At 35.9% G+C, this 15,444-nt stretch overlaps 1 protein-coding gene across 1 annotated transcript in view; it reads right to left on the reverse strand.

Annotated features, from left to right (window-relative positions):
* Nucleotides 1-1,579: 1,579 nt before the first annotated feature.
* fam163ba (family with sequence similarity 163 member B, genome duplicate a) overlaps nt 1,580-15,444 on the reverse strand; it is a 46,741-nt gene continuing 32,876 nt past the window's right edge. The window contains exons 2-3 of the mRNA XM_022680936.2: nt 12,347-12,462; nt 1,580-5,046 (exon numbers count right to left, since the gene is read on the reverse strand). Coding sequence (XP_022536657.1) covers nt 4,618-5,046; nt 12,347-12,439 — 522 coding nt within the window. The 5' untranslated portion in view covers nt 12,440-12,462 and the 3' untranslated portion in view covers nt 1,580-4,617. The remainder of the gene's footprint in view (nt 5,047-12,346; nt 12,463-15,444) is intronic.

A 15,444-nucleotide genomic window follows, 5' to 3' on the forward strand; every position in this document is an offset into this window, starting at 1 on the left:
TTAATCCATGTTATTTTTGAACATTTATCCAGTTTCATTTCTTTATGAAAGGTTCATACAGTAAGAAGGACATCTGATATTTAATTTTTTATTTCTTATGCAACATTTTTAAACTTTTTATCAGGACATATTTATAATATCTCACCTGATTTTGTGTAAGTGGGTCTACAGGAGTGTTGGACGCGAGTGACGGATGCTTTAATAGCTCTGTTCCTGCTCTGTTCGCCTGAAGCTAAAACATTCAAAGTTCAAGCGCTGGTCAGATGAGATGAGGACCGCCGTGTTCGGCGACGTGGAATTTTTCACAGCTCCTCAGCGGCTCTGCAGATACAAATAAGCCATCAGAGAACCGCAAACAAGGCAATAAAAATGTTACATTAATTTCCCCACATCAACTGTGATGGGTTTTCCTAATTGGCTCATTAATCCAACATCTCTATTAAGGTCTAATGAACAACGTATTAAATTCAAATAGAATTAGACTGGCTGAATGACCTACGGAGAAATGTGAGTCTCCTTCAAGAAAGTGGCTTTAAAGGGGACATATCGTGCAAAACTCGCCTTTTCATGCTTTTGTATTTCTTTGTGGGAATGGACTTTAAACACTGCAAACACTCAGTACACAGCAGGATTTGCTAGCGGACCTCATCTAAGGGAGGGATCTATATCTAGTGTCTGAGACAAGTCAGCAGATAAGCGAGATATAAGTAGTTTTTTGTACTAATTGTTGAGTTTTGTGCTTCTATCACAGTTAAGCATGAATTAGCTTGTTGTGGTAAATGTGCGGTAATTATACACTGGCTAATAAATGCTATGTATATACAGCTCTGAAAAAAATGAAGAGAGCACTTCAGTTTCTGAGTCAGTTTGTCTGATTTTGCTATTTATAGGTTTATGTTTGAGTAAAATGATCACTGTTGTTTTATTCTATAAACAACAGACAACATTTCTCCCAAATTCCATACAAAAATACTGTCATTTAGACCATTTATTTGCAGAAAATGAGAAATGGCTGAAATAACAAAAAAAGATGCAGAGCTTTCAGACTTCAAATAATGCTAAGAAAACATTCATATTCATAAAGAGTTAAGAGTTCAAGAAATCAATATTTGGTGGAACAACCCTGGTTTTTAATCAGTTTTTTTTTCATGCATCTTGGCATCATGTTCTCCTCCACCAGTCTTACACACTGCTTTTTAGATTACTTTATGCTGCTTTACTCCTGGTGCAAAAAATTCAAGCAGTTCAGTTTGGTTTGATGGCTTGTGATAATCTATCTTCCTCTTGATTATATTCCAGAGGTTTCCAGCTTTGTAAAATGAAAGAAACTCATCATTTTTAAGTGCACTCTTATTTTTTTACAGAGCTGTACATTGGGCGTGGCCAGACCCAGCTTTTTTGCATAAAAGTGACAGAGCCCTTATATGGCTCATTCTGAAAGTGACTAAAACTGGTGAGAATTACCACTTGGGTATAAAATGTATAATCTTTCCCTCTTTAATATTTATACACACACACCAAAAAATAACTTAAATACTACACTAATGCATTTGCACAAGGTTTAAAAAAATAGGCTGAATAATTTTCACCAATTTTATTATCAACACTGTTCATAGTTGTACAGGTTAAAATATGACGACATGTTTTGCATCACTTTAGCTTAGAACATGAAAACAGAGTGCCTAAAAGCTGAAAATAAAAAGTAAAATTCAGCAATAAAATACTAATGCAGAAAAAACTGAACACAATAATAATAATAATAATAATAATAATAAATTAATTGTCTTGCGTTTGCTCACCCAACACAAAAATATATAAATATATATATGTACGTGTTTATGTATGTGTGTATGGAATAGCAGATACTTAAAATACTCAGCAGGAAGTATCCAGGACACACAGCTCACACAACTACGTGGTGATTGCGGAGTTCAGACCATCACCGTTAGGACCGTTAGGACCGTGTGTGTGTGTCCACTACAGAGAATACCCACATCACTGCAAACTTCAAAGCAAAACAACTGGAAACATAAAAGAAAACTCAGTGCCATCAATCAAAAAAAGCCAGTCTGCTTCAAAGCTCTGCTCCTCATCTTCACTCTGATCAAATGCTGGAATCAGTGATGCTGAAGAAAGGAAAAATATATAGAATATGAAGGTCCAAACATCTCATAAATCATATACCGCTCTCAGTCTCTCAGGATGCCAGGGTAGAAAGAGCAAATGTAGCCCTTATTATTTTTATTATCCAACTGTGTGTCAAATTAGCAATAAACATCCAATAAATCCAGTGAATTAGTTTAAAAAATCAGTAGCAGTAGATTTCTTATTTGGTAAAAACATTAAAGCAGGTGAAAAATAAAACACTTGGCCCGGTTAATCCAACAGAACAAACTGAAAAATATAAAACTTTAAAGGTTTCTTTCCGATAAAATCTATTTCATCTTCTTGTTCTTTGTGAAATACAGGAGGTCTCTCTGAGTTATATATGGATGCTAAATATAAAACTCTACCTCAGAAATATGAATTGATCAGAAAGAGTGACTTCATGGCCCCGCCCACCTCGGCTCAGGGCGCCCACAGGCGGAGCTAAACCTGGGCTACAGTATTAGGAGGTATAGCTAAGGAGGAGCTATGAGCTCTGTGAGTTGTTAGTGTTAGCTATCTAGTGTAAATATCTGTAGGTTTAAATCGGATCTCCGGTTGATTCTGTGTTTTACAGAGACCTTAAATAAAAACTAAGGAAGCATAGTTTGACAAGGCAGCTCAACTTAATAGAACACCGGTCAAAGAGGGCGCCGTTTACATCAGATTTTATGATAAAGAGCGTATATATACTCTGAAGCTTCGACGTGGTGAAACTGCCCAAAATGCACAGAATCACCCAGTCTGAGGTAAGAGTTTAGTAGCGTTAGCTTAGCTAAAAGTAATTAGCTAAGTTATCAATGCTACAGGGATAGGTTTAAGCATTAAAGGGTTTAATTAACCCAGCACTCAGTCCTATAGTTTTATGCCAACCTAATGTTTGACAGATATATATCTTTGATTTCCAACAAAACTCAACATCTGATCAACTTTGGAGCTTGATGTAAATTTTTTTTGAATGGCTATGTGACTTTTCATATTTAATTTAACAGGGGAATATGGTTGTCTTGTTGTGTCTTGTCTTTCATTTCCAAACAAAATTCAACATCTTTCTAATGATGTCAACCAATTGTTTTTAGGTGAATATTCACCTTTGATTTTCAACTGAAAGTAATCATTTGTCTTAAATAACAGTTTTATGTCAAAATAATGTTTGATTTTGACAGATTTGACTTGATTTTCAACCAAAATTTAACATTTGTCTAATGTTGCAGTTTTATGTGAACCTAATGTTTATTTTGACCGATATATAATTTTGATTTCCAACAATGAGCATATCCAACGTCTGATAAACTTTGGAGCTTGATGTCAATTTAAAGTTGTTTTTTGATGGGTATGTGACTTTCATTTTCAACAAAACTTCAATAAGTTTAATGCTGGAGATTAATGTCAACCCAACTTTGATTTTTAATTCATTTTAACAGGGGGATTTGGTTGGCTTGTTGTGTCTTGTCTTTGATTTCCAATCAAAATGAAACATCTGTCTAACATTGAAGCTTGATATTAATCCTACATAGTGTGAATTGATGAATATGTGAAATCTGATGGAATTCAACATATGTCTGACATCAGTCTAAATTTCATTTTCAGCTAAAAATTAATACCTGAATGACATTCGAGTCCAACACCCTTGCCTGCTGAGATGTAAAATAAAATAATAAACAAAAAATACATCTACCTGGATCCAGTAATTCACTGAGTGGGGCTTTATGACAATGATAAATTATTAAGCACTAAAATAAATAACTTTTTCATAGGTTTGCTTCTAAATAGTTTAAATATACTTAGTTCTAATATTTCATTTCCTCCATTTACACAATATTTCTAAAGAGTTTTATTGCAGCCCTCGTGGAGCTTTCAGGTACAGCTGTACTTAAGCTGAATTGATGTTTGGTGTTATTTTTTATCATTTCATTGTAAATACAGTTCACTTAAGCCACACACTGACAATATAAAAGGTATAAGGTTTTTTTTTTTTAAGGATTATATATATACAAAATCAAGTGTGTCAAACGTTTGGTTTGGCTCTGTCTGTCTGGTGGTCTTCCTTTTTAAAATAAATAAAAGAACTGTTTGGCGAAACAGACTCTCCAAAGCCCTTTTTTTCTAAGATGCTGCCTAATGTTAACGTGTTATTTTTGAGCAGAGAATCTGCTGTTGGTTTGTTTTCTCCACCACCGACCTGCAGGCCAGTCTGAGAACGAGAGACTGAGAAATAGGTCAGTAAAGACAGTTTTTATAGAGTGTTCGCATCTTCAGAATCCCCTATTTTGCCTCTAGGAAAGCAGTCTGGCTCTTAAAAATGTCAGAAATCCTTCATTTCCTGTTACATAATGCTGCTGCGCTCTGTTAAGCACCCATAGGCCACTCCTTTCCAGATGAATTTTCCGTACAGTTCGTGTCCAGAGTTTCATGGCAGATCATGGCAGGCGTCCATGCCATCTCCCTCCTCCAGGCCTGCAGAGGGCACCGCTAGACGTCGGTGCTGATGCTGCAGCTGCGGGTAAACATCTCCCTCATGGTGATGGAGCGGTTGAGGTTGAGCTTGTGGTAGTTGGGCAGCGGAGTGGGCAGCGGGGTGGGCAGCGGGGAGTTCAGCTCCAGGTCATGCTGCTGGATGTTTCTGTAGCTGATTCGCTCGCCGCCATTCCGCAGGCCGTCCGGCTGCTGGAGGTAAAAGGGCGTGTCGTAGTGCGTGCAGGACGGGCAGAACGTCTGAGAGCGGGTCAGCTTGCGGGCCGGGGGCGGAGTGAACATGGCGGGACCATTGGGGGTGGTCGTCACGGGGACGGTGGCCGCCAGGATGTTGTGATTGGAGTGCACCGGCGGTAGGCGGGACGTGACGGCAAAGTCGGGCTCCTCCTCCTCCGACTCTGACTCCTCCTTTTTACAGCAATAGTACTGAGAGAGAGGGAGAAACAACATTAAAACATTAAAACAACCAGGGGTCAAAACATCACCCGCCCACAAGGACCTCATGAGTAGCCTGATTTTTTAAATCACACTTGCATTTGTGTAAATATAAAAATGACAATATGAAAAAAAAAAACATTTAAAATGCTGTTTTTGCTTGAGTTCAAGTTTTAAAGGGGTGGTTTTGATAGTTTGGGGGCGGAGTCAGGATCAGCTGCCTCAGCAATTGCTTTTGGCTAATATTTCCAGAGTTTGTGACGCAATGCCTACCTCCTAGAGACAGAGGAGGGCGGAGAACAAAGGACAGCGGCAGAGTTAGATAGCTGGCTATGCTAACATCCAAACAACCTGCTCTCCAGCACTGTTAGCCCGGGTTTAGTGCCCGAAATGACGGGCTATCTTTCAGCGCCGGTCGCTCCCGTGCTAAATGAGAGAGCCAGGCTAACAGCACCAGAGAGCTACTGAATTAGAATGTAAGCATGGCGACACCCCTGTTCCTTACTAGTGGCGCATAATGCACCTTATCACATCAGACAAAATTTTGTTCTGAATGCTGGTTTGTGAGACTTTTCACATCTACTGTATTTGGTTTGGACCAAATTTTAAAAATCCATAATATCTGGACCAAACAACGTAGGTGTGAAAGCACCCTTAAAGAATGTATGGAATGTATCGAGCTACACACGGAATTAAACTAAACATTAACGAACAGTTTTCCAGTTTTAAACCAATCGTTTGAACCCAAGTTGCTGAGAATAATATAGAATTCAGCTTGAGCCACATGTGCCAACACCCCGGTTGCTGAGCATAATATAGGAATTAACCTGAGCTGTAAGTACCAAAACTATGGTTGTATAATATATGATTAGTATAATAGGTATAATATAGAAATCTTCCTATGTGTGCTTTTTTGCTTCACACTAGCAAATATTAGCATAATTATTGAACTTAGAAAACATAAATGATATAAACAAAAATAATTCTTACTGTTTAGGACAGTATATAACAGTATATAACAGTAACTCAGCTACAGTATTAGATTTAGAGCTATTCAGAGCTTAACAGCGCACTGTAGCTCTTTCTTACTGTTCCGACAGCAGCAGCCCCTCTACTTTTAATGCAGTCTGAGTGGATTACAGGACGTTTAATGAGAACAGGGGCGAGTCTACGGGAAGAAGTAAGATAAGAGCAAGTCCTCATTTGTGGTGAATAATGAGGGCTGTCATTATGTTGCTTCCTTCGTCCTAATTTAGGACCACTGGTCTAGAAACAGGTACAGTTTCGGGGTCTAATGATAAAAAGGACGTCACACCAACTTTATGTCTGTGTCACAGGGCAAAGGCCTGCTACTGTAGCTCATATTAAAGTAGGTCAAACTCAAAGTCTGTGGAATTGGGACGAGGCCGGTGAAGGGAAGAGGATGAAAGCGTGTCTGTATGGAACAGGACCTGTAGGTCGATCTAATTATCTGATTATTGAGTATTATATAAAATATAATAGGATATATATATAAAATGTACCACACACTGACACTCACGACCACATGACACACTACACATGGCACCTCCAGGAAGCCAATCACCAGAACTCTAAACACCTGTGCACCGGTCTATATAACCCCCCCCCCACTCCATTTCACCTGTGTATGAGTGTGTACAACTTTCTTTCTTTCTTTTTTTCTTTATTTCTTGTGTATTCTTGAACCTAAGACAGATTGGACCTGTTGTCCATCAGTATAGACATTAATCCGCCAATCAATCACCGGAATTCTAAACACCTGTTCACTGGCCTATATAAACCCCTCACTCCCGTTCAACTGTGTATGAATATTGACGGTTTCTCCTTGTACAACTTTCTTTCTTTCTTTCTTTCTTTCTTTTATTCTTTCTTTCTTTCTTTCTTTCTTTCTTGTGTATTCTTGAACCTAAGAAAGATTGAGACCTGTTGTCCATCAGTATAGACATTAATCCGCCAATCAATCACCGGAATTCTAAACACCTGTTCAATGGCCTATATAAACCCCTCACTCCACTTCACCTGTGTATGAGTATTGATGGATTATCCTCATACAACTTTCTTTCTTTCTTTCTTTTTTTTCTTGTGTATTCTTGAACCTAAGATAGATTGAGAACTGTTGTCCATCAGTTTAGACATTAATCTGCCAATCAAACAGGTCATAAGTCAAACTCAAAGTCTGTGGAATTGGGACTACTCCGGTGAAGGGTAGAGGATGAAAGCGTGTCTGAATGGAACGGGACCTGCAGGTTGATCTAATTACCTGATTATTGAGTATTAAAGCCTGGGCCTTATGAGCATCAACTAAATTATATCTCAGATATTTTATTATTCAAATGCTGCCTTGTCTGTGACCTACAAACTACAAACATGCATGTGCTCTGCTGTGCTCTCGCGCATCCTCAGCACCGCATGACTCAGATTTGCGAATGTAGGAGAATATGCCGAGTTCCATCAGCGTGAGCTACTGTAAGTGTTTGTGACAGCTAGCCACTTCCTTTAGACTGGAAGTGGTGAAAAGTTAAGGCGTGAGTGCAGCGCGAGAGAGAGAAGGACACTTACACAGCCAGCTGGAGGAGAATACACACTTAAACACAGATTTACACTTTCACAACAACACGGTGAGGAAGGGTTTATGGACGGTTTACATACATATTTATGGAGACAGAAACAGAGAGAGAAACAGAGGAAACTGAAAAAAGTGAGGCTTAAAATTGGGATATTTAAGCTCCGCCCACAACCTCTTTCTCTTATCATTCTGTGGAGCTCAGTTTTTCACTTTTATTAAGACCTGACCTACTATACATTTTAACTCATTTTGTCACGCCTGCCTCCCCCACATTCAGATCTGCCTGCGATCGCCAGTCTCCAGACTACAATACCCAGGATGCACCATACACTCATGACACTCATGATCACAAGATGCTGCACACAGCACCTCCAGGAAGCCAATCACTGGAATCACCGTAACACCTGCTCACTGGCCTATATAAACCCCTTACTCCACTTCACCTGTGTATGAGTATTGATGAAATATTCTCATACATATTTCTTTCTTTATTTCTTTCCTGTGTATTCTTGAACCTAAGACAGATTAAGACCTGTTGTCCATCAGTATAGACATTAATCTGCCAATCAAACAGCAGCTTAGCCCTGTCCCTTGCATCAGAAAAAAAAGAAAAGGCAGAATAAACACGGTTTAATCTAGTGTTTTTACTGTTATATAGTTATATAAATAAATATCTTATAGAATATAAATATCTTATAGAATAGCATAATGTCAAACTAATGACTACACTCCAGTGAACCAAAAAAATACAAATTATATATATTTTATTCCTTTATTTATTATTTTTTATTTGCTAAATTTTTCTTTTAAGTGCTTTATAGACAGAAAACTGCATTCTTATATTTCTGTCATCACTGCAACATAATTTAACTCTGAATGTGTTAAAAAGTGTTAGAAAGGGATTAGAATACAATATATGGACACATTCTTATTCCACGTTTCTTCCAAAATCAAAAAAGAGTTTATTCTGATTTTTGGAGTAACTGTCTCAAAAACATCTGCTAGATTTTGTAGCATTGCTGTGAGGATTTGATTGCATTCAGCAGCTTTCATTAGCTTTTATTTGGGGGAGACCTCTCATCTCAAAAGTATCTTACAGAGCTAGATACACTCGAGATGTGAATCTAATGAGAACAAGGGAGGAATATTTGCTGTATATGGTGGGTATACAGTATTTGTGTGTTGTTGTATATTTGCTGTATATAGTGGTTATACTGTATTTGTACGTTGCTGTATATGTGCTGTATATAGTGGTTATACAGTATTTGTGTGTTGCTGTATATGTGCTGTATATAGTGGTTATACAGTATTTGTATGTTGTTGTATATGTGCTGTATATAGTGGTTATACAGTATTTGTATGTTGCTGTATATGTGCTGTATATAGTGGTTATACAGTATTTGTATGTTGCTGTATATGTGCTGTATATAGTGGTTATACTGTATTTGTATGTTGTTGTATATTTGCTGTATATAGTGGTTATACAGTATTTGTGTGTTGTTGTATATTTGCTGTATATAGTGGTTATACTGTATTTGTACGTTGCTGTATATGTGCTGTATATAGTGGTTATACAGTATTTGTACGTTGCTGTATATGTGCTGTATATAGTGGTTATACAGTATTTGTATGTTGCTGTATATGTGCTGTATATAGTGGTTATACAGTATTTGTACGTTGCTGTATATGTGCTGTATATAGTGGTTATACAGTATTTGTATGTTGCTGTATATGTGCTGTATATAGTGGTTATACAGTATTTGTATGTTGCTGTATATGTGCTGTATATAGTGGTTATACAGTATTTGTATGTTGCTGTATATGTGCTGTATATAGTGGTTATACAGTATTTGTATGTCGTTGTATATTTGCTGTATATAGTGGTTATACAGTATTTGTATGTTGTTGTATATTTGCTGTATATAGTGGTTATACAGTATTTGTATGTTGCTGTATATTTACTGTATATAGTGGTTATACTGTATTTGTATGTTGCTGTATATGTGCTGTATATAGTGGTTATACAGTATTTGTATGTTGCTGTATATTTGCTGTATATAGTGGTTATACTGTATTTGTATGTTGCTGTATATGTGCTGTATATAGTGGTTATACTGTATTTGTATGTTGCTGTATATGTGCTGTATATAGTGGTTATACAGTATTTGTATGTTGCTGTATATGTGCTGTATATAGTGGTTATACAGTATTTGTATGTTGCTGTATATTTGCTGTATATAGTGGTTATACTGTATTTGTATGTTGTTGTATATTTGCTGTATATAGTGGTTATACTGTATTTGTATGTTGCTGTATATTTGCTGTATATAGTGGTTATACAGTGTTTGTGTGTTGTTGTATATTTGCTGTATATAGTGGTTATACAGTGTTTGTGTGTTATTGTATATTTGCTGTATATAATGGTTATACTGTATTTGTATGTTGTTGTATATTTGCTGTATATAGTGGTTATACAGTATTTGTATGTTATTGTATATTTGCTGTATATATTGGTTATACAGTATTTGTATGTTGCTGTATATTTGCTGTATATATTGGTTATACAGTATTTGTATGTTATTGTATATTTGCTGTATATATTGGTTATACAGTATTTGTATGTTGCTGTATATTTGCTGTATATAGTGGTTATACAGTATTTGTATGTTGCTGTATATTTGCTGTATATATTGGTTATACAGTATTTGTATGTTGTTGTATATTTGCTGTATATAGTGGTTATACAGTATTTGTATGTTATTGTATATTTGCTGTATATATTGGTTATACAGTATTTGTATGTTGCTGTATATTTGCTGTATATAGTGGTTATACAGTATTTGTGTGTTGCTGTATATGTGCTGTATATAGTGGTTATACAGTATTTGTATGTTGTTGTATTTTTGCTGTATATAGTGGTTATACAGTATTTGTATGTTGCTGTATATTTGCTGTATATAGTGGTTATACAGTATTTGTATGTTGCTGTATATTTGCTGTATATAGTGGTTATACAGTATTTGTATGTTGCTGTATATTTGCTGTATATAGTGGTTATACAGTATTTGTATGTTGCTGTATATTTGCTGTATATAGTGGTTATACAGTATTTGTATGTTGTTGTATATTTGCTGTATATAGTGGTTATACAGTATTTGTATGTTGCTGTATATTTACTGTATATAGTGGTTATACTGTATTTGTATGTTGCTGTATATGTGCTGTATATAGTGGTTATACAGTATTTGTATGTTGCTGTATATTTGCTGTATATAGTGGTTATACTGTATTTGTATGTTGCTGTATATGTGCTGTATATAGTGGTTATACAGTATTTGTATGTTGCTGTATATGTGCTGTATTTAGTGGTTATACAGTATTTGTATGTTGCTGTATATTTGCTGTATATAGTGGTTATACTGTATTTGTATGTTGTTGTATATTTGCTGTATATAGTGGTTATACTGTATTTGTATGTAGCTGTATATTTGCTCTATATAGTGGTTATACAGTGTTTGTGTGTTGTTGTATATTTGCTGTATATAGTGGTTATACAGTGTTTGTGTGTTATTGTATATTTGCTGTATATAATGGTTATACTGTATTTGTATGTTGTTGTATATTTGCTGTATATAGTGGTTATACAGTATTTGTATGTTATTGTATATTTGCTGTATATATTGGTTATACAGTATTTGTATGTTGCTGTATATTTGCTGTATATAGTGGTTATACAGTATTTGTATGTTGTTGTATTTTTGCTGTATATAGTGGTTATACAGTATTTGTATGTTGCTGTATATTTGCTGTATATAGTGGTTATACAGTATTTGTATGTTGCTGTATATTTGCTGTATATAGTGGTTATACAGTATTTGTATGTTGCTGTATATTTGCTGTATATAGTGGTTATACAGTATTTGTATGTTGCTGTATATGTGCTGTATATAGTGGTTATACTGTATTTGTATGTTGCTGTATATTTGCTGTATATAGTGGTTATACAGTATTTGTATGTTGCTGTATATTTGCTGTATATAGTGGTTATACTGTATTTGTATGTTGCTGTATATTTGCTGTATATAGTGGTTATGCAGTGTTTGTGTGTTGTTGTATATTTGCTGTATATAGTGGTTATACTGTATTTGTATGTTGTTGTATATTTGCTGTATATAGTGGTTATACAGTATTTGTATGTTATTGTATATTTGCTGTATATATTGGTTATACAGTATTTGTATGTTGTTGTATTTTTGCTGTATATAGTGGTTATACAGTATTTGTATGTTGCTGTATATTTGCTGTATATAGTGGTTATACAGTATTTGTATGTTGTTGTATTTTTGCTGTATATAGTGGTTATACAGTATTTGTATGTTGCTGTATATTTGCTGTATATAGTGGTTATACAGTATTTGTATGTTGCTGTATATTTGCTGTATATAGTGGTTATACAGTATTTGTATGTTGCTGTATATTTGCTGTATATAGTGGTTATACTGTATTTGTATGTTGCTGTATATTTGCTGTATATAGTGGTTATACAGTATTTGTATGTTGCTGTATATTTGCTGCATATAGTGGTTATACAGTATTTGTATGTTGCTGTATATTTGTTGTATATAGTGGTTATACAGTATTTGTATGTTGCTGTATATTTGCTGTATATAGTGGTTATACAGTGTTTGTGTGTAGTAATCTTACCTGCAGCCTACAGTAGCACAGCACAGCGATGATGCACAGTAAGATTACTGTAGCTAGAATCCCGCCTGTGATTACCACTGTCCCGGCTGTCATTCGAAAAGCTCTCCATCAACACCCTGAGAAACAGAGAGAGATAAAGAATTGTTCATATTTATGCTATGTTTTTAGCCCCCAGCATTCCCAACTACAGCTCTTTTAGCTTATGCTCCTAACTGACCTACAATACTAGTGATAGGGGCATAACACTGTCTGTGCAAAGAAATCACAATTTTTACACCATTAACAACAAGCTCAAAGTAGCTCCACACTCTTCATTTGTAAAATTCTGTTCATTTGAAGCAACTGAGCAAAATCAGAGTTTATAAATTAAATATCTGCTCAGTTTTATATTGAAATATATACTTATGTCCTCAACACAGAACTATATCAAATATTTCAGTACAACAGACATTTTTTATCGTTTTAAACTCCAGTTATAAGCCTTTTAAAGGTTTATATGATCTACCTGTAAAACAGCTCACTATAACACTAATGCTAGTGCTTTACAGTGTAAAACATGTTTTTTTAAGATAAACTAAAATATACAGGCACAGTTTCTTTTTTTTCAGTAAAATACATTATTGTAATTTCTAAAATTAAAGAAATACTCAGAACAAGTAGTTTATTATTAGTTTAAATTTAAAGTTTTTAGCTTTTAGCTGCATTCACCCCTATTCATAGAGGACTCACTCGTGAGCTCCCTCTAGAGTTTAACAGTTATTTACTGATATAACAGGGGAATGGTAGGGTGGTCAGACTCTCCATAAAGAGCTTTGGTGTGTTTTTGACCAGTGGTTCTTTCTCTTTCTGTGATCCCATTGGCTGTATGTAGCCGCTGCTCCTGACTCCCAGTCGCCGACTGAGTCAGATGTTAAACATGTTAAATATTTGCCGGGCGTCTGCGACTCTCGACAGAGCAAGCGGTGAGTGATCCCCGATTTCCCTCCGAGCAGAGTTTTTGTTGGCGTTTAGCAAAAAACTGTCCCAAAACCATGTAGTGTGGACCAGGCATTAGACAAAGCAAGATGGTGAGTGTTCTTGAGTGAGGGAAGAAAGGAAAAGTGATGTGACGACATCACAGCTCACCTTTCCTGCCACGAAAACCTTCAGCAAGCTTCTGAACTCTATTAACTTTAATTAAACACGTAAAAAGAAAGAGCTATTGGTGATTTATCCTGCCTGATATCTGTCTTATGTAGGATATGAATACGGAAACGGTCGAATACAAAAGAATGATGAAGTGAAACGGGCAGAACAAATGAGATAGAGAGAGAGAAAGAGAGAGATAGAGAATAAAGAGGCAGTGATGCCCGAGGGTCACAGTGTGACTGAGAAGGATGATAACGAACAGAGGCGGGAGATTAAACGGAGGGCAGACGGAGGTCAAGGCACAGCGTGGTGGATGATGGAGTGATGGAGTGATGGAGAGATAGGAGCTGGAGTGGATGAAGCCATAAAATGTGGAGATAAGTGGTTACAGTGGGGCAGATGGATGAATTAGTGGTGTCCTGGGCGCACGGTCAGATTTAACCTTTGACCTGGACCGAGGTAATCTCCGGCACAAGGCCGAGATGATCTAATCCATATCCAATCAATGATCTAATCAACTGTGTGATACAGGTAAGCAATAATATACTTCAGATTTGGGATAAATTGTGAGATATTGGTGCTGGAATACTGCAATGCACTGGAGATTATTATAGTTTGTGTTTTAGTTTGAGTTTATTATTATTATTATGATTAAATGCTAATACATTTTATAAATCACACCCTTTGTGAAAAAGTTGTGAATATTTAAATATAATGATAGTGTATTCGAACTATATGCACAATAATAAAAGTATACATTTTTACTTATACATACATTTTTTACATGCTTAATCTGTATTTCCGTATATACTTTGAAAATGTATATTCTTTATTTTACTGTGCTAATTCCATACTGGTAATGTACTTATATATTATAAAATATATGCTCATATACTATATATTTCTTTAGGCACAATTTATTATTTTACTTTTGTCACATACAAAAATAAATACAAAATTTTATATACTGTATACACTCCTCAAAATGAATGTTATATTAAATCTATACTTTAATCACACTTTTAATGTGAATTTATATTTTTAATGTTTAGTTGGACACAGCTCACACAAATAAACTAAAAATGAAAGATAATGCATTGTGGAAGAGCTAGATAACGAGATTCAATACTCGGCTGGGAACAGAGCAAACTGAGGGGTATTTATACCAGACAGACCAGGTGAAAACAATCACTAACTGGGGGAGCAGGAACACTGTAGCGTCATGTGATCAGCAGAATCAGAACAGTTTGGTGTGAGTGCATGCTGGGAATTGGAGTCTTTGAGTAGTTCAGAATCCAGAGCAGGTTCATAAGATTATGTAGGATTTTTTTTCCAGTGCTGAAAACAGGACTCTATACGTCCACCTGCTCACAAGGTTGGCAAAGAGGAAAGATGCTAATATTTTTTTATATATTGATAGATAGCACTTTTACCCTGCTGTTTGCTGGTTTAAGTACATATTCAATGACCTTGTTTATATCTTAGGCTAATATTAGCATTCAGACGTTGTTCTCTGGTGTTACGCCCCTCTCTCTCCGTTCCTGTTTTCTGATGATGGATTTGCTCTGTGTTTTTGTTAATTCCTGGAAAAGCCCAGACGAAGATGCTCTGCATGCGCATACTAATGACTACAGTTTTCCAACATTAAACTCTCGCTCTGGAAGCTTCCTGAACACACTGACCTACACATCAGTTAAACAAGCTCATAGAGGAAAAGCGATAAAACTTCTTTATTTTATTTCTAAACTCAGACGCTATTTTACCAGCGTGAGCGTGAGGCTTGAAAATACACTGTTGACGGGATGTAAGATAGCAATGTGCATCACAAAGCACCTTGTGCAGGGTGTACAATAGAGCCCAATATTGGGCTTACCACATGCACTCTTAAAGCTGATGATTTTGTAAGAGCAAAAATAATGTAAGTTAACCAAAGCTGCTTCTGAAGCTGCAACAAAGCAATTTAATTTTAA

This window comes from Astyanax mexicanus, chromosome 20, assembly GCF_023375975.1.
Source record: "Astyanax mexicanus isolate ESR-SI-001 chromosome 20, AstMex3_surface, whole genome shotgun sequence".
Classification (NCBI taxonomy): domain Eukaryota; kingdom Metazoa; phylum Chordata; class Actinopteri; order Characiformes; family Acestrorhamphidae; genus Astyanax; species Astyanax mexicanus.